Below are 26907 nucleotides of genomic sequence, written 5' to 3' on the forward strand. Positions count from 1 at the left end.
TGACTAGAGAAATGCAAATTAAAACAACTCTAAGGTACCACCTTAGAAATAACATGCAGGAAAGAATGTGGGAAAATGGGGACACTGATGAACTGTTGGTGGAGTACTGAAATGGTCCAATTATTTTGGAGAATAACTTAGAACAAAGCCCAAAGGGCTATAAAACTGTGCAAACCCTTTGACCCAGCAATACTATTACTAGGTCGGTAGCCTAGAGGGCAAAGAAAAAGGAAAAGAATGCACATGTTAAAAAAAATATTTCTAGCAGCTTTTTTTGTGGTGGCAAAGAATTGAAAATTGAGGGATATCCATCAATTGGGGAATGGCTGAACAAATTATGGTATATTATTGTGATGGAATACTATTGTGTTGTAAGAAATGATGAGGGTAATGGTTTCATAAAAACCTGAGAAGACTTAGATAAACCGATACAAAATTAAGTGAGCAGAACCAGGAGATCACTGAATACAGTAACAGCAATATTGTAATGATGATCAACTGTGAGACTTATCAACTCTGATCAATACAATGGCCCAAGACAACTATGAAGGATTCAAGATGAAAAATACTATCTGAGGGGCTGCTAGGTGGTACAGTGGATAGAGCATTGGCCCTGGAGTCAGGAAGACCTGTGTTCAAATAAGACCATGGGCAAGTCACTTAACCTCGATTGGAAGGGAAGGAGGGAAGGATGGAAGGAGGGAAGGAGGGAGGGAAGGAAAGAAGGAAGGAAGGAAGGAAGGAAGGAAGGAAGGAAGGAAAAATGCTATCTACCTCCAGAGAGAAAACTGATGAACTCTGAGTGCAAACTGAAGTAAAATTTTTCTCATTTTCTTTATTTTTCTTGCTTTTTTTTTGGGGGGGGGTGACATGACTAGTATGGAATGTTTGCACACTTTTACATGTATGATTGATATACCTTCTCAGCAGCTAGAGAAGGAGCTGGAGGGATAGAAGGAATTTGGAATTGAAAATTTAAAGAAAGAGAATGTTAAAAATAATTTTTATATTGTCAAAAGCTGGAGAGATGTCAAATAGAATGAGGCTGAGAAAAGGCCACTCAGTTTAATAATTAAAATATGCATATGGGTTTTGACTTGCACATATTTACAAAGCTATTAACTGTTAAAACTAAGACTCAAACCTAGATCTTCTGACTGCCAGTTCTATGCTTTTTCCACTGAAATACAATTAACATGTTTCATATTTCAGTGTCTGGTGGATTTTTTCCTGCCTGTAAACACTAAATCATTGATTTAGAGCCGGCAGTGGCTTTTGAGGCCACTAAGTCCAATTCTCTCATTTTTTACAGATGGGAAAACTGAGGCGCCAAAAAAATGGAGTGATCTGACTAGGGTCACAAAGCTAAACAGTATCTGGGGCAATGCAGGGCTTCTTGACTCCATGTCCAGTGCCCTAACCTCCAAGTCAAATGCCTCTTAATCTTTTGCTTCTATTAGAGATTGTGGAAGTATACTGAATTTGGGAGCCAAGAGACCTGGATTTAAGTCCCAGTTTTGCCATAGCTCTGTGAGTATGAAAAAGTCATTTCATATCACTGAGCCTCAGTTTCCTCACACATAAAATGGAGATAACAATTTTTGCACTATTTAAACCATGGAGCTGTTCTGAAAATAGCACTTGGTAAACCTCAGGTTACTATAGAAACATGAGCTACAATTCCTATATTGCACAGGTCCGCAAATCCACGAATCCCATAAGAAATCAGAAAGTGCTGTTGTTCTGACTCAAGAAAAGCCAAGGAATGAACTCCCAGCACACTATCAGAAAACCCACATTGATATATTTAATATGTATTTTTCCATCAAGTAGCCAATACTCACCCAGGAGCAAAAAATAAAATTGCTCAGAAGGAACCATGTTTTTACCTTTTTTTGGTAGCTTTAGCACTTAGCAGAGTACCTTGCATAAATTAAAAGTTTAATAAATACTTGATGATGATGGTGTTGGTGAGGAACAGAGGTAAAAATAAGTAAGATGAAATTCAATGTTTTTCAACATTTGAGGGGCAAAGTTTACTTAAGTATTAAATCTGGGAAGGACAAGACAGAAGGGCATAAACTAGAATGAAAAATATAGAATTTTTATAATCCTGGCATGAGGTTAAAATATGAAATTTACCAACAGTTCCCCACCTCACTAAAATGACTAAAATGCCTTTTATTTCTTCCTTTGTAATAATGATAGTGATAATAGTGATGATGATAGCTAACATTTACATGGTGCTTACTATGTACCAGGCATTGTGCTATTTACAAATAGCTCATTTCATCCTCACTTAGGACCCTGAGAGGTAGGTGCTACTATTAGCCCTATTTCATAGATTAATTGATATGTCCAAAGTAACATAGCTAGTAAATGTCTGAGACTGGTTTTGAACTCATGTCTTCCTGATTCCAGGCCCAATGTTCTAACCACTGTACCACCTACCTGCCCAAATAGAAACCACATGACCATCCTATCACTCTTCACTCCTTCTGTGTTTCTCTAATGAACTGACAAAATCATACATGTTATCTATTAGACAGTAAGCTTCACAAGGTACAATGCTCTGCACATAGTAGACACTTAACATTTTCTGACTGTCTCTGGAAAGTAAGCTGTTGAAAAAGAGAAATCTGTCCATTATTATCTAAATAGGGCTCATGAGAAGTCATCATAGAGCAGAAATTAAAAAAAATTCAAATGTCCGGTACTTATAATAAAACACCCTTCCATACATATATGGCACTTGACATTTTTATTGTGCTTTCCTTATAACCCTATAAGGTAGATGAGGAAGTTAAACCCTAGAAATTTTCAGTGAATTGCCCATGGTCACATAGCTGATTAGTGTCCAAGCAGAATTTAGGCCCAGATCCTTTGAACCCTAAGCCTAGTTAGTGCTTTTCCCACAACATTAAACTGTCCCACAAAATGACAAAAACCAAAATATATAGCACTTTGTTTGACACGTCTCTGAAATGCATATAAAGTAATATATGTGTTATTTTATCTGTGCTCCATGAAGGCAAAAAAACTATGTCTTTCTTAGGGCTCTAGTCCAAGTAGTTACTTAATAGATAAAATTGCATTTTGTTGTACCTGCCACCAATACTAATGAGAAGGGCAAAATGTCAGATAAGAGAATGATACAGATAGAGTTACAGATATTAGGTTCCCAGTTTGAAATTCTTAAAACTTCTAAAATTATTTGGACTAGTTAGTTAGTAGATCAAATTTTGGAGTCCAAAACTCTGGCTTTGAATACCAGCCTTCTCTTACTACTAAACTCCTCAATGATGGCAAGGTCTCACTTTTATCTGTGTATCACTTAGCACACTGCCCTCCAGGCACATAGTAAGAGCTTACTTAATGCTTCCTGATTTATTGTAAGATCATAAGTAAGTCAATTAACCTCTTTGAACTTCATCTCACGACCTTAGATGATCTCTAATATCTCTTTCCTACTTAGCTAGCTATGTAGTTCTAGGTCTCAGGTTCAATTACTTTATTAGCCTTGTACAAAGCTCCCAACTGTGCCTCAAACCTTGAACAAGCATTTTATTATCAGCATTTAGCTATAAAGATGATAGTTCTACTCTAACACCCCTTGGAAAGTCAACTCAGAGTTCATATCCTACTGAAAGGGGGCCAGCACATTCTTATCAATTAGTTTTCATTCATTCTATAACCTACCTGAGAGAGAGATGCCTTCTGCAAGCCCATAAGGAAGATATGCAAAGATAATCATCATTCCAAACTCCAAAGAAGGTGTCTTCCTTAAATCAATATGCTTTAACACTTGAAGCACCAAACGTTATGGAAAAAGAATCCAGGAACAATGTGTTACAATATCAGAAAAGGAGTAAAGCTGCTGTTTTTCTCCTCTGAACAATAACTAGATATTAAAGGTTTCAAATATCCCTGGGTTACAACTAAAAACGAATGACTGAGGTAATTTAATTTAACTTTGGAAGGAAATTAAATGCTAGAGAAAGGGATGTAGAGAATACTGCATATAAAACACTCAGATCTTTGAATTCTTTAAAAAAGAAAACAAGTAAAGTAACCACAAAATCAGCCTGAGTTAAGAAAATGGAAATCAAGACATGGAATCTGAAGACTGGATTCAAATTCCAGGTCTACTACTTACCTATGTTACCTTATACAAGTCATTTAATACTCTTGCTTTGAGTTTTCTCCTTTTTGAAATAAGACACACTAGTGTCATGACAGAGTCAATGCAGTACATGGGAGCTGGAGGAAATCTGCACTATTCCTGGGCTGCTGATTCTGACTATCTCCCATATGCCACAACAACTCACAGGGCCACGGCTACAGCCTGAAAGCTCAAAAGGCCTTTTCCTGACTCTCCCATTTCAGTGCTTCAAGAGTTCAGTTCTACCAGTGTGTAACTGGAGGCTGAATAACCACTAATAACCTCTAATTAGAGGACAATCATGATTCAGGGAAGGATTATACTAATTGGGTTAAACTTCCTCATCTGTAAAATGGGGATGATAATGTCAGTCCAACCTACTTCAACAAGTGGTTGTGTGGATCAAAGATATATAAGTAAACCTTGCAGTATATATACGGTTTTATGATTATAGTCTTTTGATTTTGGCAGGGAGAGTACCTCTAAAAGACAATGAGCTCTTGTTCTGAAAACATTTTATAACAGCAATAATAATAATAATATTTATTTTAGTGCTTCACAGTTTACAAAATGCTTTATTTGCATTATCTCATTTGAAACTTGTGATAATCCTGTGAAATAGGTGAGGCAGGCATTATTATCCCTACTTTACAAATAAAGAAACAGAGGCTCTGAGGGGTTATGGGTATCAGCTGATCCCCAATCCAATGTTCTTTCTACTGTGTCATGTGATTCTCTCATATAATTCATACTCTATTACCCAGCTGTTTCTCCTTTTTCTTGGGGAATCTCTAGAACTAACCCTCTCTGATGGAGATGGGGCTCTTCTACATTAAAATATTCCATAGTCCCTAATCATACACATTTCTTTCTCTTCTTTCCCTCCCCACTTCTCTTTCTGTCTCCATTTCTCCTCTCAGTCTCTCTCTTTCTTATACACACATACAAACACACACAAGCGCACACACACACACACACACACACACACACACACACACTTTGGATTTTTTTCTATCTCCTGGTATCCAATTACTTAGCTTTAAGGCAAATTTAGCTTTCTATCAAAAATGGTATGAAAAGAAGGAGAATAGGAAACCAGAAAAACTTTCTTTTTAATCCACCTACTTCTACTGGTCCCAGGTCAGAGAAGAACTCTGATTTACATTGCCTACCCACACCAACAAAACAACAAACTCTTGACAAGAGACTGAAATAAATTCAGATAATGTAAAAAAACACTAGATTTTCTGAAAAATTACAAGTTCATGGAAGAAGTATAGGTTATCCATGACAAAACGGACAATCTGAAACAACTACAAAACAGTCTGATAAGATGGCCTAGGCATCTGTGGCACTGTGGCATGAGGTTGGCCGAGAAACGGACTGCCAATTGATTTTTAGACATAACAGGCAATAAAAAGCAACAAAAGGACAAAAAAAAAGTCTTTTGTAAACAAACCTGTCTTCTTATCTGGGTACTTTTTAACCAAATTAACAAAAACAGTTTAGATGTAATTTATTTTACAAACCCATTTTCATAGCCTAAAAGAAAATATTTCTCTTTTTTAAAAATAAATTTACTATTTATTTTTAACATTCATTTTTTTTTAGAAGTTTTGAGTTCTAAATTGAGACAATATTTCCAATGTGGTAATTTTTGAGGGGGCTGACATTTTCAAATAAATTTAATTTTCTTTTTCATGGACATAAAAACTGGGATACATTAATTATATCTAAAATATAATTAACAAGAATTGGGATTTTAGAAGACGTATCCTATCTCATCAGAATTTACATAATTTATAAAATGGCAACCTAATTATGTTTTAACTACTATAATAGTACCTTTTATATATAGATTTGTGATTTTTAAAGTACTCTACATCTACTGTCTCATTTGATGATCACAACTCTACATTGTACAAGTGTTAACCACTAATAACCTCTAATTAGAGGACAAGTGTTATTTTCCCCATTTTATAGATGAGGAAATTAAGGCTCAGAGAAGTAAAGGGACTTGCCCACAGTTACATTTCAAGGAAACCTCAGAGCTGAATTTTGAACAATACCTTGTTCGTGGCACCATGCCACCTTTAGGTGTACCAAAATTATCCCTTAAACAAAACCTTGATTTTAAAAAAAGACACATTTAAGGAACATTAAAAGATAGCTAAAGAAATGAAAATGAAGAGGAAGAATTTATCTGATTGTACAATATATTGCTTTCAAAGGATATTAGTGCAGAAATTAGCCCTGTTAGAGTGCCGAGTGCAGCCGAGCCAAAGAACATCTTAAGGAAGTAACCAAGGGCCTGTAGAAAAGTCTGCCACCCACTGACATCGGACATATTTTTTCTTGTCAAGCCTTCAGCTGTGCTAGCAATTCAAAGGAAATGGGAAAAAAAGAAAGAAATTAGAAAGGTACTTTCCCCAGGCATTAATGGGGGAAAAATCTACAATAACACTTTGAAGCAGAATTTCAGAGCCTCACAGAATGGCAAGGCTAGAAGACACTTTAGGACAGCTCATGTTAGAACTAAAAGGGTCCTTTAAAAAAAGGGAGTCAGAGCTAAAAGCGGCATTAGAGAGGTCTAGTCCAACACTGTTACTTTACAATGAAGGAAACTAAAGGTCAACAAGGGCAGGTAACTTCCCAAGATCAAAAAAGTAATTACAGACAGTCCCAGGACTAGCGTTCACATCTCCTTTCTTAATACGAACAGAATTCCTGTATGGCACAAATTCACCTGGATTTTCTGATCCAACATTTTCCCACATTTTATTTAATAATATTAGGATTCTGAGGGTAAAGAAAAAGATTACAAGTGTAACAAAATTCATTCCAATGTGCTTAAATTAGGCTTTGGCTGGAGAGAACCAATGGATTCAGCTGCAAAAGTTTAAAAAAATGAACCTTCATAGTAACAAAATCAAAACTGAAAGGAATTTAATGAAGGTTAATACAAAAGCCCTTGAAGAACTGAAAGACTAAAGTAATGCAAAAGAAACGAATCGTGGCAACTTACTGCTGGTTATGAAGGAGAAAACGTACAAGGACATTTCATGCCAAAACTCAGCTTCCTATGAAGCTAAATAAGATCACTTGCCAGACTGATATTTTATGAAATGTTCCTCTTAAAAATAAGCAAAGGAGCAGACTCCCTCAAAAGCAGGGGAATAGTTGGAAGAACCTTTGAAACAAGTCAAAGTTAATCAATGAAACAGCAATTGTATCTTAGCTTCCAAAAGACCTTTGAAACTTCAATTTATTAGTCTTAACTGCCTAGAATCCTATTTCCTAAAAGGAGGCGAAACGGAAGATGAGCTTCCTGATCTTTGCTTTTGCTCTCCTTTCCACACACACCAGACAAAGCAAGATGAAGCAAATTATATTAAATTATATCTTATATCATTATATCTTAGAGATGGAAGGGAACTTGGAGGTCAAATCCAACATCAGCACCACCACCACCTTTCCCTCATTTTACAGATTAAAAAAAAAAAACCTGTGGACCAAAAAGGTTAAGGGATTTGTTTTAAGTCATACAGCAAGTAGTGGCAAAGCAGAGCCTTCAATTTAGGTACTCGACTCCCAATCCAGAGCTCTTTCCTCTATAACAGGGCTGTCCAAAATACAGCGTGGCCACATGCGGCCACAGTGCGATTTTATGCAGCCTGCCTGTGGGTTTTAATTTTTACAAGCGAAAAAATAAAACAATAATTTCCATGGAATGCATATTAGATTTTTTAATTCCATCATTAACAAATAATCTCATTGATGTTAATTTTCTTTGGTGTTTTTAAGCAGTATTACGGATGGAACAGAATTTTCAATCGATCTGTGGGATGCGTTCCATCCGTACAATGCAGACTAGTCAATATGTGCTTACCTTTATACTGTTATGTTGTTGCTCTGTTGTTTTGTGTTTGCTTTCGTGCTTCGTGCCTTCACCTGTCATATTGATGACGTGTGTTCTCCCACTTTCTATTAGTGTACTGTATTTTTTTATTCTGGGTGTAGCCCTCAAATAATTATTTTATTTTAATGCAGCCCTAAGATAGCCTAAGGTTGGATAGCCCTGCTCTGTAACATGCTAAATTGCAAGCTAAAATGAGCAAACTAGTATTCAGGGAGTAAATTTGAAATGATCGACAATTAATTTCCTTTTCCTGAAAACTCCTCTGTTTCTCCTATAGCAAGTTTTATGAGTCATATTAAATAGACATTATTAGACATGACTTTATGAATTGCTACAGCAAAGTTTTATCATTCTATTCAAAAGACTGCTTTTCTCATGAGTATCACTGGAAACTAGTGCTTTATTTTTAACACCTTTCTTTTGTAGGACCTGTTAACTCTAAAGTTGATTGCAATAATAAACCAAGGTGCTATTAAGCAAACAATTCTATAAAGCAACTATACATTTAATGTAACAACTTGGAAATATTAGCTGTTAGGTTTCAGATACTTTTTAGTTCAATAACTTTAGTTTTTCTCCTACATATATGCAAACTTACTTGGTCAGAACAATAGAGACTGCATCATTGAGAATGCTTTCTCCAAAAACTAACATGTTAAGAACTGGATCCACATTAAGTGCATTGAAAATAGCAATAGTAGCTACTGGGTCAACAGCAGATATCAAGGAGCCAAATGCAAAACTGTAAGAAAAAAGAGAAAGGGAAACTGTAACAATGCTTTTCGCCAGGCATGTGGTACCCAAAGTATGACAGTTTGTATTCCTAAAAATAAAAACAAACTATGAAATCCAAATGATAGTGTAACAAAAGAAGATATATTATGAATAGCTGCATTATTTATAGTATTTTTTCAGTGTCACACAGAGTAAAAGCCCTGGGGATTCAGAACTGCCAGGTAATAAAGATCTGCTCTGGGAGGACTCCAGGAATATTTATCAGTCCCTACTTGGTATGTGCAAGCTGCTGTGGTAGACACTGAGACACACTGTCCCTACACTCAAGAAGATCACAGTCTAAATGGATGAGGGTGGTAGAAAGCAGAACATAACATGAATATAAATAAGCAAAGCCTGGTCAGGTCTTGCTCTTTTGTCATGCAAATTCTTCCAGCCTCCTAACATTAAGGGTTTGGGTATCAGAAAATTAAGGTCCTTAACTGTTGGACTTTTGAAAGATTTAAAGCAAAAAAGCCATGTTCTATAGGAATCAATCAGTGAACATTTATTAAGCGCCTACCACGTGTCAGGCACTGTGCTAAGTGCTGGGGATATAAAAAAGAGGCAAAAGACAGTCCCTGTTCTCAAGGAGCTCATTCTAATGGGGGAAACAACATGCAAACAAATATATACAGAGCAAGTTGTATAAGAGATAAATAGGAAATAATTAATAGAGCAAAGGGCACTGTAATTAAGAGAGGTGAATGAAGACTGGCGGCAAGGAAGTCAGTGTGTAAATCCCAGTGTGTAAATCCCTGTGTAAATCCCTGAATCAGGTCAGCAGCAGTGGAAATTAACAGGACAGAAAGCTCCTGTGAATAGGATAAACATTCTTCCTGTTAGCCATGCATAAAACCTTGAGTTCATCTTTGACTCTTACCTCACCCCTATACACAATCACCTGCAGAGTTCTCTCCAGGAAGCACTCTGTCTCTACAATGCCCTGAGAAACCTCTTCCCCCAGAAAGATCACTCCACCCCTGCAGCATTTCCTTCTAATTAGTTAGTTCCTCCATTTTAAGGAGGAGGCCAGGCCTGCCACATCTTCATTCCTGTCCAGGAGTCCCACATTTCTCCTGGACTTTCTCTACAAAGTCCCCCAGCCTGGTAACTTCATCTCTTTCTCTTCCCTCCCCTTTTCAGTTTCCTTTTATGTGAAGTCTTCCTCCATTAGAATGTAAGTGCCTTGGGGATATCCCCAGTACTTAGCACATAGTAAACTCTTAAGGGATGCTTGTTGATTTGACTTGAATTATGCTACTTCATTTGAAACAGTTATCTCTTAACATATAGCAGACATAATAGCTTCGAGTATGTTAAGGACCAGACTTGTTCTGCTTGACCCCAGAGTGCAGAACTAGAAGCAAGGAGTAGGGGGAAGCTGAAGAGAGAAAAATGAAGACATGGTGTCTTCCCCCATTCCCTTCCCATTCCCTCATTTTAATTTTGTTGTTCTTAACTTAACAAATATAAACGAATGTGAACATTTCCATATACCAAAACAACACAGAAAGAGGTTGGTAAATGAATATGAATTTCTCTTTCTTTCTCTCTTTCCACACACACACACACACACACACACACACACAAACACACAATGTGCATAGAGATATGCTGTGTGTGTGTGTGTGTGTGTGTGTATATATATATATAGTAAATATATTTGTATATCTATATATACATATACAGACATACAAAGATATAGATATAGATATTGCAACCCAGCAGAAAGGAAAATCTTCATAATAGAGATAACTTAAAAGTGGAGTGGATACTCTAGAAGTATGCACAGCATTCCTCTTCACTCCTAAGTCTTCAAATCAAGCATAATTCAAGGTAAAATGTGATCAGATCACAAAGCAAGTCAAGCAGATGATGGCTTACATCTTTTAAACACTGAGCTCCCCCCCCCACCCCGCTTCCCCCACCCCCACGCATCTTTTAACTGTTTTAGAAATAATTAAGCCCACAGAAATAATCAGACTAGGACAGTAGCAGGGAAGGTGGAATTTAAAAAAAAAAAAAGAGCTTCAAAATAAGCTTGAAAGTTTTGAAAAGAAACTTTCAAAAGAAGTTTTAGTAATTGAAGTGCAGTTACTAAAAGCAAAAGAGGAGACAGCTGGTGCAGCTAGGTTACCAATTACAGAGCAAAGAGCTCTTTATACCTACCAGTGCCTGGTACATGGTAAGTGCTTAATAAGTGCTTATCGACTGACTGATCTGCCTCAATAACTCCAGAGGGCATCATTGTATTATTACAAAGTACAATAATTTATGTTTTTCAAAACAAAATGATCCTAAGCCATGAAGAAAAGGTAAAAAAAAAAAAAAGATAGCATTCAGTATTCTCTAAGAAAGCCTAAAAATGTATAAAACATTTTGAGACTGCCACAATTTTGTGAACAATATGTAGAAAACAGATAAAATAACAGCAAAGTCTGGGTTCCTGAAAATCTTCCCTTGTGAAACAACTAACTCACACCCAGACAAGGCCATATTAAAAAGATGCCACTGTCTTGTAGACAGATATTAGCAACAAGAACTCAATTAGTGAAAGGGTTGGTAGCATACATTGAATGAATATAGGTGCTCTCTTATTTCTAAAAAAGTATTATGAAATAAAAATTTTCTGATTCTTCAAATGACTTATTGTCATTTTGGGTAAGAGTTTTTGGAAAAACCTTTCCCAAATGTGAAATATATCATAATAATAATAAGTATAATGACAGCTAACATTTATATAGTGTCTACTACATGCCAGGCACTGTGTTAAGCACTTTACAATTATCATCTCATTTGGTCCTCATAAACACCCTCGGAGATAGTTGTTATTATGATCCACATTTTTACAGATAAGGAAACTGAGGCAAACAGTGGTTAAGTGACGTGCCCAGGCTCACATAGCTAGTAAGTGTCAGAGGCTGAATTCGACCTCAGGTCTTCCTGACTCCTGGCTTAGTGTTCTATCCACTGTGCCACTTAGCTGCCTCAATATCATCGAAATAAAACATGTTTCACATATATCATATAACAAATTGGGTTTGCATTATGGTCATATATTTGACCAATGAATAATTCTGATAGAATATAATATCGAGACATGAGTTGCCTGAATTACTAACATGGCTGAAGCCAACCCAAATAAAGAGGTCACTCAGGCTCAGAAGACAATGTATAAATTTATATAAGTACAAAGTATAAATTTAAAGACATGGATGGCTTTTCTTTACTCTATCAAATGAAAAGATTAGAGGGACCTTAGAGGCCATATAGGTTGCTTCATTTTACACATAAGGAAACTAAGAATCAGAGTGGTAATGATATGTCCAAAGAAACAGAGATGACAGAGCAGATCTGAACACCAGTCTTCTGACTCTAAAGCTAGCGGTCTTTCCGCTGCTTTCCCATTAACTGCTGACAATGACTGAAGAGGACCTGAAATTAGATAGACTGTAAGAAATTTAGCAAATTAAAAATGTAACTTAAAGAATTAAAACTATAGGTTAAAATTATTGCAATGAATACTATATAAACTATTATTCATAAGAAGTCTATTCCTATGTCCTACTGGTTGACTTTGTTAATAATTTAGATCAATTTACTTGGTCACTGTCTAAAGAAAAAAATGGAAGACTCTGATTATATATTCTGAGAAGAGCTCACCTCTTCTCTGTTCTTCACAGTTTTCATTTCACTTTAAGCAGCAATTCAATTCAGTTCAGTAAATATGTATTAAGTGCCTGTTTGGCCAAAACATGATTGCTAGGGTTTGGTGAATATTTTTGTTTTGTTCCAGACCAGAGATTTCACTGGTAGAGGGCAGTCCCCATGAAGAAATGCTCTGCTAAGGCAGACTGGCCATTGCTTTACAATGTACAGCCTTATAGAATTACATGGAGCACCAGGAGGTTAAGTGACAAGGTAAAATCTCTAGCATATGTGAGATGCTGGACGTGAAAAAATTTTCCCAGGGGCTGGGGATGCAAAAACCAAAACCAAAAGTTCTGCCCTTACACATCCTACACATTCATTCATTTATTCAATAAGCATTAATAATTGTCTACTACCTGCCAAGGACTTTACCAGGCACTTGGAATTCAAAGACAAAAACCATCTGCTCTCAAGAAGCTTCCATTCTGTTAGGGATACAACACATACACACATAAATAAATGAAAAAGAGCTTGAGGAGAGAAAGGGTCACTAACAACTAGGGAGATCAGAAAGGGCTTTCCTTAATAATTGGTACAGGAGCTGAGCCTTGAAGGAAGCTAAGGATTCTGACAGGGCTAAAATGAGGCCACATTTCAGGGAAGGGGTGGACAGACAACCTGTGCAAAGATATGGAGAAAAGAAAAGGAATACTGAATAGGCCTTTTTAGAGATTTTCGGAATAGTATGTAGAAATGATCATTGAACCCATGGGAGATGATTAAATTACTGAGAGTTGAAGGAGAGAAGAGAGCTAAGGACAGAGACTTGGAAGGACACTGACGTTTATGAAGTAAAAGGTGAGTGATAACCTAACAAGGTAAAATAACCAAGAGAGCCGTGTCATGGAAGCCAAGGAAGGAGATAAATATCTAAGAGGAGAGGGGTAGAAACACTGTCAATTGCTGCATAAAAATTTTAAGTAGGGTAAGTTCTGAGAAAAAGCCAACAGATTGAGCAATCAGATCACTGGCTATCTTTGAGAGAGTAGTTTCAGTGGAGTGGTAAAGCTGGAATCAAGATTGAGCAAGGGGCTGAAGAGTAGGAATGAGGATATGGTAGCACAGTATAGCCGAGTCTCAGAGAAGTTTGACTTTGAGGGAGAATGAATGAATAAACATTTATTAAGTGCTTACTCTGTACCAAAGCTATAAGAATACAAACAGAAAAGCAAAACAGTTCATGTTCTCAAGGTGCTCACACTTTATTAGGGGGAGACAACATGTATGTCTGAATATTGGAAAGGTCCTCTGGTCCTTAGGGTGCAGCAGCAAAACAGATGGTAATATATTCTCTTTAATGTCATATATAAGAGCAGTAAGATGATACTCTGAGAGAATGAGATGGTTAAGCAAAGGTACATAGGATGAACATATTTATACATTAGGGGATATGAGGTAGAGATGGGGGAGGCGGAATGCAGAGGGAGAGGAAGAAAATGTTCAAAGGAATAACTTCCAAGTAGAGGGGGTTAGCCTTGTTTTAATTTTTTTTAATTTAATTTTTTTCACTTAAAATTTTATTTTCTCTACCACCTCATTCCAATGGAGATGGGCTGGGGGGGGGGGTAAGGGGGGATGAAGGATTAATCTTGGCAAGGAAGAGGGCCACTTATTTCTAAAAGAAGCATTGGAAGAGATTGGCATAACATATAGAAGGTTTTATGAAATGTGCAGGAAAGGAGTTGATCATGGCAGATGGCATCGATTTTCTTAATAAAGAATTGAGGTCCTCTACTAAAAGGAGGTGAGGACATCTGTGGGAAAAGGTTTACAATAGTCCCAACAAGGAATATAAATCAATTAAGGGAAAATGGTTGCCATGCAGCAGTGGGGACCCAGTCGAGATAACAACTTTATAGTGGACCTAGATGGTGAGGCTATATAATTTCTTTTAGCAGGGTTCAACAGCACTGAAAAACAGAGAAGGATGATGGTGCAGCTAGCCCAGGTTTGAAGTTTGACAAGACGTGAATGGCAACAAGGTAAAAGACTCAAAGTGTAAAGGACATTGCATAGTTGAACTGGTCAACTGCAGGGTCAAGTTTGTGGAGTGAGGAAAATGATGCTAGAGATAATGGACTGGGAGAACAGGGCAGGGGTGGAGGGAGGAGGTCACAGTGAATACAAGGAAAACATTTAGGAGGATTTCAGGAGTGAGGCAGAGTGGGAGATGGAAGGATAGAAGGTTATGATCAAAGAGGAATTTCAGAGTTCAAAGAGAAAGCAATAGAGAGGTTTAAAGTGTGAGCATCTCTGTGGCTGCCTGTGGGAGCTGAGGAGGTAGATTTACCAAGAAGTTAAGGTTATTGAAGGGATACCACCAGTATACTGAAGTCACTAAGTGTGAAGCAGGAGTTAGGATATAGGGAAAACTGTGAGCTCCTTGAGAAATGAGGGGGGATGGGGGGCGGAGCCAAGATGGCAGCTGGAAAGCAGGGACTTGTGTGAGCTACCCACCATGTCCCTCCAAAAACCTATAAAAATGGCTCTGAACAAATTCTAGAACTGCAGAACCCACAAAATAGCAGAGGGAAGCAGGGATCCAACCCAGGACAGCCTGGATGGTCACTGAATGAGGTCTATCTCACACAGAGCAGAGGGGAGTGGAGCTCAGCGTGGGCAGCAGCAGGACCAACCAGACCAGGAGCCCTGCGGAACAGGCACTAGCACCCTGAATCAGTGAGCTGTGGCAATTACCAGACTTCTCAACCCACAAACACCAAAGACAACAGAGAAGGTTAGTAGGAAAAGCTGCTGGGACAGAGTTCACAGTTCGGCCACCACTCAAGGGGCAGGGGGGAGGTGCAGCTACAGAACTACAGCTGCAGTTACTTCCAGCCCCAGGCCCACCTGGTGGGAGGAATTAAGTGGCGGATCAGAGCAGGAGTGCAGAGCCTGCTGAAGATTTGCTTCAGGTCCGGGTTGGCGGTTCTTGAGGAAGGAGGAATGCTGGTGTAGCAGAGCTGGCTGTATAGAAATAGCTCTGAAATCAACAGCACATCCCCTCAAGCTTAGAACAAAGTACTCTTTGCTCTACAAGCAGTCATACCCTGCTGAAAAACTCAAGGGTCAAGTAAGTTGGCTAGGAACATGGCCAGGCACCAAAAATGCACTCAGATTCAGTCTCAGACTTTGGAATCTTTCTTTGGTGACAAAGAAGACCAAAATATACAGCCTGAAGAAGTCAACAAAGTGCAAGAGCCTACACCAAAAGTCTCCAAGAAAAACATGAACTGGTCTCAAGCCATGGAAGAGCTCAAAAAGGAGTTGGAAAAGCAAGTTAGAGAAGTAGAGGAAAAATTGGGAAGAGAAATGAGAAGGATGCAAGAAAACCATGAAAAACAAGTCAATGACTTGCTAAAGGAGACCCAAAAAAGTACTGAAAAATACACTGAAGAAAACAACACCTTAAAAAACAGACTAACTCAAATGGCAAAAGAGCTCCAAAAAGCCAATGAGGAGAAGAATGCCTTGAAAGGCAGAATTAGCCAAATGGAAAAGGAGCTGCAAAAGACCACTGAAGAAAATACTACCTTAAAAATTAGATTGGAGCAAGTGGAAGCTAGTGACTTTATGAGAAATCAAGATACTATAAAACAGAACCAAAGGAATGAAAAAGTGGAAGACAATGTGTAATATCTCACTGGAAAAACCACTGACCTAGAAAACAGATCCAGGAGAGATAATTTAAAAATTATTGGACTACCTGAAAGTCATGATCAAAAAAAAGAGCCTAGATATCATCTTTCAAGAAATTATCAAGGAGAATTGCCCTGATATTCTAGAGCCAGAGGGTAAAATAGAAATTGAAAGAATCCACAGATCACCTCCTCAAAAAGATCCCAAAAAGAAAACTCCTAGGAACATTGTTGCCAAATTCCAGAGCTCCCAGGTCAAGGAGAAAATACTGCAAGGAGCCAGAAAGAAACAATTTGAGTATTGTGGAAACACAATCAGGATAACACAGGATCTGGCAGCTTCCACATTAAGGAACTGAACGGCTTGGAATACAATATTCCAGAGGTCAATGGAGCTAGGATTAAAACCAAGAATCACCTACCCAGCAAAACTGAGTATCATGCTCCAAGGCAAAATATGGATTTTCAATAAAATAGAGGACTTTCAAGCTTTCTCAGTAAAAAGACTAGAGCTGAATAGAAAATTTGACTTTCAAACACAAGAAGCAAGAGAAGCATGAAAAGGTAAACAAGAAAGAGAAATCATAAGGGACTTACTAAAGTTGAACTGTTTTGTTTACATTCCTACATGGAAAGATGATATATATGATTCATGAGACCTCAATATCATAGTAGCTGAAGGGAATATACATAGATATATATGTGTATACATATATATACATATGTGTGTCTATGTAGGTGTATATATATGTGTGTGTATATATATGTATATATATATATGTACATATATATATATACACATACATACAGAGGGCACAGGGTGAGTTGAATATGAAGGGATATTGAGAGAGGGAGAAAGGGAGAGATAGAATGGGGTAAATTATCTCACATAAAAGTGGCCAGAAAAAGCGGTTCTGTTGGAAGGGAAGAGGAGGCAGATGAGGAGGAATGAGTAAATCTTGCTCTCATCGGATTTGACCTGAGAAGGGAACACCATACACACTCAATTGGGTATCCTACCCCACAGGAAAGAAGGAGGAAGAAGATAAAAATGGGGGGATGATAGAAGGGAGGGCAGACAGGGGGAGGAGGTAATGAAAAACAAACACTTTCGAAAAGAGACAGGGTCAAGGGAGAAAATTCAATAAAGGGGGATAGGTTAGGAAGGAGCAAAACATAGTTAATCTTTCACAACATGAGTATTGTGGAAGGGTTTTACATAATGATATGCATGTGGCCTATGTTGAATTGCTTGCCTTCTTAGGGAGGGTTGGCGGGGAGGGAAGAGGGGAGAGAATTTGGAACTCAAAGTTTTAAAAACAGATGTTCAAAAACAACAACAAAAAAAGTTTTTGCATGCAACTAGGAAATAAGATACACAGGCAGTGGGGCATAGAAATTTATCTTGCCCTACAAGAGATGAAGGGAAAAGGGAATGGGAGGGGAGTGGGGTGACAGATGGGAGGGCTGACTGGGGAACGGGGCAACCAGAATATACACCATCTGGGAATGGGCGGGAGGGTAGAAATGGGGAGAAAATTTGTAGTTCAAACTCTTGTGAAAATCAATGCTGAAACCTAAATATATTAAATAAATTAAATTAAAAAAAAAGAAATGAGGGGGAATGACTGCAAAAAGGATCTGAATGGGGTGAAACAGATTTAATTCAAGAAACACTTGGAGTTAACCTCTAAGGAGCAGGGGTTGTTAAAGAATGTTAGCAGAGGGAACAGGTTTTTTCTTCAGCAGATGGTGACTGAATCACAAGGATAAAAGAATCTTGTCAGCCACAGGATGGAGAAAGAACGAAATGATCAGGGCATGCACCCTCCAGGCATTTGGATGACTGTACATGGCATTCCAAGTGATGGCAGTAGCATCTGCTTCCAAGGCTTATCACTTCGAACACTAGGGAGATGTAGGTACAAACAGTGGACATAAGCAGCGAAGAGGTTTAAATAGGCCTCTGGGACAGTAAATACCTTGGATGTAGGTTCCCTGGGCCACACACTCAAACAAGGCCATGGAACCTCCTGTCAGAAGATGTCAGGGGAGGAGACATACTCAAATGATACTCTACCTGCTACCAATTTCTAAGTCCCAGAAGGACAAGCCTTCTGGTACCTCTGGCACCCATAGCCTTGAGATTTGTGAAAGATTTGGTCTGAATGTACATCCTTGGAGGTGGCTCCTTTAGAACCACTGGCTCTATAAGGCTAAGAACATCAATAGAGTTGAGTTCCTTTCAATTTGGCCCTCAACTTCAGTTTGGCCTTTGGCTCCCTGTGGCTAGGAATTCTTATCAGGTTATGATCACTGTCATGAGTGGGTCCCTAGTATCTTCTGAAGTGGACTAGCGATAAGATATCCTCAAACAGTGCCATGTATATGGAGGGAACACTTGACTACCAAGCTCTTTATCCCCAGAAGCACAGGTCCTCTAGTACCTTTGATGACTAGAGGCTCCAGATCTGATACATGCAGCAACCCCTTCCACACAGACCCTCTACTGTCTGCCAATTAATATTTTAGCTCCTATTATACCTTGGATAGCTCGAGTATCTCACCTAAACTCCCAAACCAATCAAAAAAAGAATTCAGGATTGTAGAAACATAGTTGACACTTTCTTCCACCTTGGAACAATGCCTTTTAACTGATAATTCACTCTTAAGATGGCTGGGCATCCATTCCGATTCACCTCGATTGTCTGCAAAGGAGGAATATGATTTCTACCACATCTTTTATGATTACATTATGCCATCTATAGTGTAAGCTTCAAGAAGGCAGAGACTAAACCATTTGCCTAATTTATCTCTGAATTTCCCTCCAAAAGAGTAATTTGAGGGCATTTCTATTACAAAAATAAAAACAAAAAGTAATGCTCTCAAAGGTCCTGAAGCAGTAGTCAATTCCTATTCCTTCCTAGGCCCCCAATGTGCAATGTCACCAGATGTCAAGTTGCAATGAAGTGGGTAGTAATAGGACAGTTTACCACTTGCTGTTAAGTGACTGGAAAAATCTCAGGCTGATTTATCAGAAATGGAAGTAGGCTAGAGATGTAAACAGCTGACCTAGTTTCATTGCCTTTTGGTAGAGTGCCACAGATGATAACCAGAATGGAAGTGGGACAATCACACAACTGAGAGCAATCTGCTCCCAATGGTTCCTGTCAGGGGCCAGTAGAGAACTTGGGCTGAGGCTGGCAGTTTTCCTATGGCACACAGACCTGTAGTTAAGTTCAAAGCATGGTTGTTACCAAGAAGAGCAGTTCAGGGAACATAGGAGGAACTAGTAGGGTTGTTGGAGAAGTAATCTAAAAGGTATAAGCTTGGATATAGAATAAAATATCTAGAGGACAGAGGGGTCACACAAGAACAGTATATGGAGTAATCATGAAGTACTGTTCATTCAGCTTCTGAATTTCTTCATTATGTGTCACCTATGCTGGCCCACATTTTTTAAAACAAGGAAATCAACTATATTGAAATATAGTTATCAAAATATTTTTTAAAAATAAGTTCAGCGATCCAACCACTAAATTTAGAAGGATGGAGAATAGCAAAGCACAGAAAGTTCTATAATGGAAGTGGGAGGGGGAGACAAGAGTTAGATGAAGAAAAGCCTTAAAAGAACAGGCAAAGACAAAGATCTGCAAGGGTATAGTGATAAGCTTAAATACAGGGTTTTGGTTAAGAAGAATCATTTCAGTAGAGACTAAAGAGAAAAGTACCTTCTGTCCATCTCAGTAACAATTCCAAAAAACTCATGATGTTAAATGCTATCCACATCCAAAGAAAGAACTATGGAGGCTGAATGCAGATTGAAGCAAACCATCTTCATTTTTGTTGTTTTTTTTCTTTCTCATGGTTTTTCCCTTTTGTTCTGATTCTTCTTTCACAACATGACTAATATAGAAATATGTTTAACATGATTGTACACGTATAACCTATACCAGATTGCTTACTGTCTTGGGGAGAAGGGAAGGAAGAGAGAAAAATTTGGAACTCAAAATCTTACAAAAATGCATGTTGAAAACATTTAATTGGAATAAAATACTATAAAGTATGTGTATATGTATATATGTGTGTGTGTATACATATCAGCTACCACCAAAAAAACACCAACTCTTAATATATTCTTTAATTGACATAGTAGGTATAGATTTTGATGCTTTGTCATAGAAATCATTACAAGTAGAAAAGCCTATCAGCTCTGGTACTTTGCCTTCGCTGGGCCAACAGGTACCTGGCTAAGCCTGCCCACTCAAGTGCTACACAGCTATGGGGGCAACTCACTTTAAAATTCAATTTAATGAATATTTATTAAGTGGGTATTATATGAAGAGCACACTGGGAGCTGATATGAAAATGCTCTGTGCCCATGACCTTTTATAACGCATACAGATGAAAATTCTAGAAATAAGCCTTCATTTGTTGTAAAGAATTAGCTTCTTTACAAAATCATTTTAACTCTTTACAAAGCATCATAAGGCTATGATTAGATTGGCTCCTAGAAAAAGCTTTGATATATCCATTAAAGCAAAGGAATGAAGATGAAAACTTTCAAAAGAGTTCAAAAGAGAAACCTAGCATCTCTCCTCTGAAAAGGGAAGGACTTACAAAGTGGGCTTTACCTAGCTAGATAGAACCCTAACTAGATGACAAAGTTTCAACTGTAAGTACTAAAAAGTAACTAAAAGTTAGTCGAAGATGATTAATACTTTTTCACCTAAAAACATTTTAGCTGGCCCTTCAATGGCGAAAAAAAACAAGACAGTTTTGAATTTTTTCAGTAATTTTTATTTTAAATTACATTAGGAGCCAAAGAAGACAAGGAAAACGTGTTATTTTGTAATTCAGAAAGGCTAACTACATTAATATTAGGTAAACCAATTAATTAATTAATAATTAATTAATAATTAATTAATAACCAATTAATATTAGGCAAAACCAAGCCAAACGTCAAACATACAATGCACAACACATTGTCATACTGGTGAATTCAAATGGGTTACTGGTTTATAGTTTCACTGGGGGGCATTATGAAACACATTTTTTAACAACCTCCAGGGAAGAACAACACATATCTGAACTTTTCAAGATAGGTAATCCACCTTGTTTGGCTTTAGTCCAAGGTCAAAGCCCACCTTGTTTCATTTAAATCTAAAGTCAAAGCATACAAGGAACTAGCAAATGTATGATTTTTGACTTATGACAAGTCTGTCGTAAGTATCAACTGCTTGCCTATATATCCACTCACATGTCTGCTATTCTGAACCTCATTATAACATGGAACAGTTCAAATCTGGCAGGTCCTCCACCAAGCTGAAGGCTTTGAATATGGGCTTGGTGACAGACAATATGTTTGCTGTCTGAAGACCAGCACAGCTGAGTTCACAAAGGCTCTTTACCAACTTGGCCAAAATGTGACAAATTTTTTGGACAGAGCAACTCTTAGGGACAACTTAAATTGTAGATATGTTATGATCTGTGTTGGAAGGAATATCCACAACAATGAAATTATGATTCCTTGAAGTATCAAGAATCTGATAGTTATCCAGATGGCTCTTTATAAAAAATCTTGAGTAGGGTTAGGGAGAGTGAGAAGTCAGGAATGACTAACTTTGGAAACCCGAGTAAGTAAAAAGATGGTGGTACCCTCAACAGAAATAAGGAAGTTAAACTAATGCATTGTTGGTGGAATGGTGAACTGATCCAACCATTCTGGAGAGCAATTTGGAACTATGCTCAAAGGGCTATCGAACTGTGGATACCCTTTGACTCAGCAATACCACCTCTAGGTCTGCATTCCAAAGAGATCATAAAAATGGGGAAAGGATCCACATGTACAAAAATATTTACAGCAGCTCTTTTTGTGGTAGAAAGAACTGAAAATTGAGGGGATGCCCATAAATTAAGGAATGGCTGAACAAGTTGTGGTATATGAATGGAATGGAATACTGTTATTTCATAGGAAATGATGAGCAGGTGGACTTCAGAAAAACCTGGAAATCTCACGTGAACTGATGTTGAGTGAAGTGAGCAGAACTAGGATGTACACAGCAACAGCCACATTGTGCGATGTTTGATAGACTTAGCTCTTTTCAGCAATGCAATGATCTAAGACAATTCCAAAAGACTCATAATGGAAAATGCTATCCACATCTGGAGAAATAACTAGAGTCTGAATGCAGATTGAAGCTTACTATTTGCTCTTTTTTTTTGTTTTCTTTCTTCTTTCTCGTGGTTCCTCCCATTGGTTCTAACTCTTCTTTACAACATGACTAATATGAATGTGTCTGTAGAGCCTATATCAGACTGCATGCTGTCTAACCACCTGGGAACTGAAGAAGTCACTGAGAGAGTGTAGAAAAAAGAGAAGAAAGCCCAGGACTGAGCTTTGGGGAATCCCACAGTTAAGATGATATTCTAGCCAAGGAGACCAAGAAGAAGCAGTCAGACAGGTAGGAAGAAAAACAACAGAGCTATTTCTTTGTATTATAAGGATATACCTAGGATAGCACCTGTCAAATAGCAGGTACTTAATAAATGCTTGGGGATGATTATGAATAATAAAGGACAAAAACATAGTAAAAAAGGAAAATAGTTCATTTTCTAAAGAGATTTTTTTTCTCCAAATGCCAAAATAACAATTTCTGTCAAAATACTACTGTCAAATGATCCTGAAAAGATATCCAAATAAATCTTAAGAAAAAAGGGTAGGGTGCTTCAAAAAGACAAATTAATTCAGACTAGAGTCTACTGAAGCATTTTCCAGAAGAAAATACAGTACATGATATATGAATATTCTACCCATGAAGCATCATGAAGATAATTTCCCCAGAGTGCAAAGCAGATACATATATGTTGTGTTAGGGAGGTTTTACCTGTCTGTCATGTTGAGTTTAGAAATTACATCAGCCTGTTTAAAAAAAAAACAAAGAAAAGATTAATAAAGAATAAAGAGATTAAAACACCTTTTGCTTGCTTATAAACGGAATATGAGTATGTTAGCAGAATGTCAGTAATTTGAATAATAAACCACAAAATTCCCAAATTTCACTCTGACTTGAAGTAAAACTTGATGTTTAAAAAATATAGGATAAAAGGGCAGCTAGGATAGAGCACCAGCCCAGGAGTAAGGAGGACCCAGGTTTAAATCTGTACTCACAGACTTTTACTAGCTGTGTGATCCTGGGTGAGTCACTTAACCACAATTGCCTCCAAAAAAAAGGCATGGGACAGTGTATTGAGACAAAAATTAATTAACCAAAGTTCTCTGCTATGAAATTTATTTTCTAATTGGATATTCAAAGCCAAATAATGAATAAATTTACATGAATGGACAGATATACCAGCATTATATGGCACAAAGTGCTATGAGTAAGAATAAGGTAACATGGGTTCTAGCCATTGTTATCAAAAAAAGAAAAAATATTCAGATTCACCACGTTAGGAGAAACCTGTCAGGTTCTCAGATACTTTTTCTTACACTTAGCTTAGTAGTGAGTTAACATCTCCATTATTTACAGTGAAAGAAAGAAACAGTAATATGCATAATGCAAAGTAACTGATATCCTATAGCTTTCTATTTGATTATGAATGATTCATTTTTTTCCTTGAAGACTTTACTAATTATGTTTCAACAGGCTAACTAAGATGAGTTTAAATTCCCTGAGAACATGCCAAATAATAGTTCTACTAGCTGTCCAACAGCATGGTAGAAAATGCGTATCTTATATGTAGTAATCCATATAAAGATAATTTAAAGTTGACAATAACTGGAAGTAAAATCAGAAAGGACAACTTTTTAAATATAAGTTATTGTTCAAATATAGTTCAATGTAACAAAGTGTTTGCCCTTATTACAATTCACAATTTTTTTTTTAAATCTCTTTAAAGACTGTTCTTTCCCTATTTTGCCTAGGCTTGAAGTACAACAGTCACTCATTGGCCCAATCTCCTTTTAACATGTATGAGAGCTTTGGTCTGCTCCTTTTCTGGCCTGGGCTGCTTCACTCCTCCTTGCGCAACCTAGTGGATCCTTGTTCCCAGAAGCCCCCCATGTTGGTGCAGGACTGAGTATGGATACCTGATGAGTTTAGCACACTGTGGCTCAGAATTTCTGGGTTCAATTGATCCACCAACCTCTGCTTCCATAGCAGCAGGGATTACAGGTAAATATCACCACACTATATTCCTCCTCACAGTTTTATAGGTTCTCCAAAGCTTAATGTAAGAGTATTTTTCTTTTGAGCCAGACATTTGTTTTCCAAATTCCCAGTGAGAAACTTAAAGAGTCATAGAGAGTTTTCTAGGGGCACCAAGAGGTTATGTGACCTGCCCAGGGTCACAGGGCCAGTATTATTAGAGGTAGGACTCAAAAAAAAATCTTCCCACCTCTGAGTCTGGCTCTCTATCTATTAGACCATGCATCATTCTCTATGCAGTACTTAGTCCAGTCAGAACCAACTTAATATGCTGAGTGGGAATATGAGTTTCCTTTTATGAGTAAACTATATGAAATTCACTCTACACATAAGTTTTATAGCATTAATTCTATGAATACAAGTGTTTCAAAGACTTCTCTCAAACTTCTCTCTTACCTGACCTAGAAAATATATTCCTCCACCTACAATAAAAGCTGAAATTGCTGTACCAAATACAGCAAACAGAGTGATGGAACCGATATTCTGAAAGAAATTACCCTAAAAAACAAAACAAGTAAAGAGATATGAAAAAAACAAACAGTTAAACTAAAAATAAATTCAACTAATAGAGAGACATCTCTTTCACAGATATACAATTTACTTTCATATTATATATTTAATAAAAGCAATGGATTCTAGAAGTCACAAGACCCCGACTCCTGACAGCCTTACACTTACTGCTGGGTAACCTTGGGAAATTCACTTGACTTCTTTAGGCCTTATTTTTGTAACCCAAAAAGACTGTGCTGGATCAAATTACTTCCAATATCCATTCCAGCTCTAATCATATTAATTAGCACTGAACAAATTAAACATAGTCCACTCAATTATATATTATGTTTAACTAAGAAATTATTTTTACTCCTCGGTTTAAAAAAAATGTATATTAAATGTATATTTTACTTCATTATGTGATATTCATCAAATATTAAAGCACAATATTAAGAAATTATTTAAAATACAAGTACTATGATACATTCTCCAAAATTTCTATATGATCCTGAAAACTGTACCAGTTCATCTCTCTCTGTTTAAATGAGGAATTATTCATTGTTTAAATATCAGGGCCTCTACTGATAAGCAAATGGAAATATTGGACATCATCTGTGGATCTGTACAAAGACTACCGTCAAGGTCTAGTATTACTGTCGGGCCATAGATTTTTTAAAACACACTTTAGGAAAGCACACCAGCTAACAAGAACCAAAGCAAAATTATAAAACCAAGCTCAAAAGGGTCATCTGGATGGTATCCCTGGCTGGGAGAAGTCATTTTACTTTACATTTACTTGTTGGCAGTTATTTTGTTCGATAATGTTTCTTCTGATTTTCCTTGTTTAGTATTACTGATCTTTAAAGGAACAGAAACTACTCCAGAAATCCTGCCCTGGTGCTTCAGCATAGTGTGGTAAGGATCCTTGCTCCAGAAGATTAATATAGCAGAGTTTATATTCCTACCTTGATCTAAAAGACTGAGCATGGGCCTGCAGACAGATTATTTGTCAGTTGTCAAAGGTTAAGCTGGGCTAAAGGCAAAGATGCTCATTACCTCAGGGCTAGCCTTCAGGGTAATGATTTTTTCAGTCATACAAGTCATGAAGATTGTCTGCTTAAAGAGTTGTTATTTGCCAGTCATGTGAATACATGGATTAAATTATAGATCTCTTAAATATTAGGGTTTTGAAGGAACAAAGAATTTAAAAATAACGCATTGCAAACAACACATTTTATTTTTCTAAAAAAGTATTTCCATCTGTGATTTCCTTTAATCTCAAAATAGCTGCATTACTTTAAAAAATTTAAATAGATTAAACATATCACTCCTAGTCTGTCGAAAAACTTTTCAGTGTTCTTCAACACTGAAAAAGCCCATTACTCAGATAGACCACATATATGAAAATTCCCTGGCCAATATTAGTTTTGGAATTACAAATGTACACTAAGGTCAAGTACGGGGCAAACAGCAGCTGAAGTTACTTCCCCCATTAAAAGAAGCAAATCCATCTTTTTCTTTGTGACACTGTTAACTTTTTTCTTTATATGATATTTATAGACCAGCAGTGTCAAACTCAAATAAAACCAGAGACCACAACACCATACACAAGGGTCCCTGTAGGAGTAGTCTGTCTTAGAAAACCACCTATTAACATTATCTATGTTTTACTGTATTTTTATTGTTATTGTTAAAAGCATTCCCAATTATATTTTAATCTGGTTGAGGCTTCCTTTGGGAGTGTTGCTGGTCACGTGCACGCACATATTTGACATCTCTTAGATATTATTTTCAAAATACTTAAAACTAGCAGAGATTGTACTAATGAATACCAATCTCATTTAAATCTGCTTTTTTGGGGGGGGGGGGCAGGGCAATTGGGGTTAAGTGACTTGCCCAAGGTCACACAGCTAGTACATGTGTCAAGTGTCTGAGGTCACATTTGGACTCAGGTCCTCCTGACTCCAGGGCCTATGCTCTACTCACTGCGCCACCTAG

General features: G+C 37.3%; 1 protein-coding gene across 2 annotated transcripts in view; it reads right to left on the reverse strand.

The window, feature by feature from the left end:
- SLC9A8 (solute carrier family 9 member A8) overlaps positions 1–26907 on the reverse strand; it is a 127610-nt gene that overhangs the window by 50250 nt on the left and 50453 nt on the right. Inside the window, exons 6-10 of one of the 2 annotated variants that reach the window (XM_036748886.1) lie at positions 24814–24915; positions 23095–23129; positions 8680–8823; positions 6399–6537; positions 3700–3805 (exon numbers count right to left, since the gene is read on the reverse strand). In XM_036748886.1, coding sequence (XP_036604781.1) covers positions 3700–3805; positions 6399–6537; positions 8680–8823; positions 23095–23129; positions 24814–24915 — 526 coding nt within the window. The remainder of the gene's footprint in view (positions 1–3699; positions 3806–6398; positions 6538–8679; positions 8824–23094; positions 23130–24813; positions 24916–26907) is intronic. The other variant, XM_036748887.1, reaches the window with a different exon arrangement.

The sequence above is a fragment of the Trichosurus vulpecula genome, chromosome 3 (genome assembly GCF_011100635.1).
Source record: "Trichosurus vulpecula isolate mTriVul1 chromosome 3, mTriVul1.pri, whole genome shotgun sequence".
Classification (NCBI taxonomy): Eukaryota; Metazoa; Chordata; class Mammalia; order Diprotodontia; family Phalangeridae; genus Trichosurus; species Trichosurus vulpecula.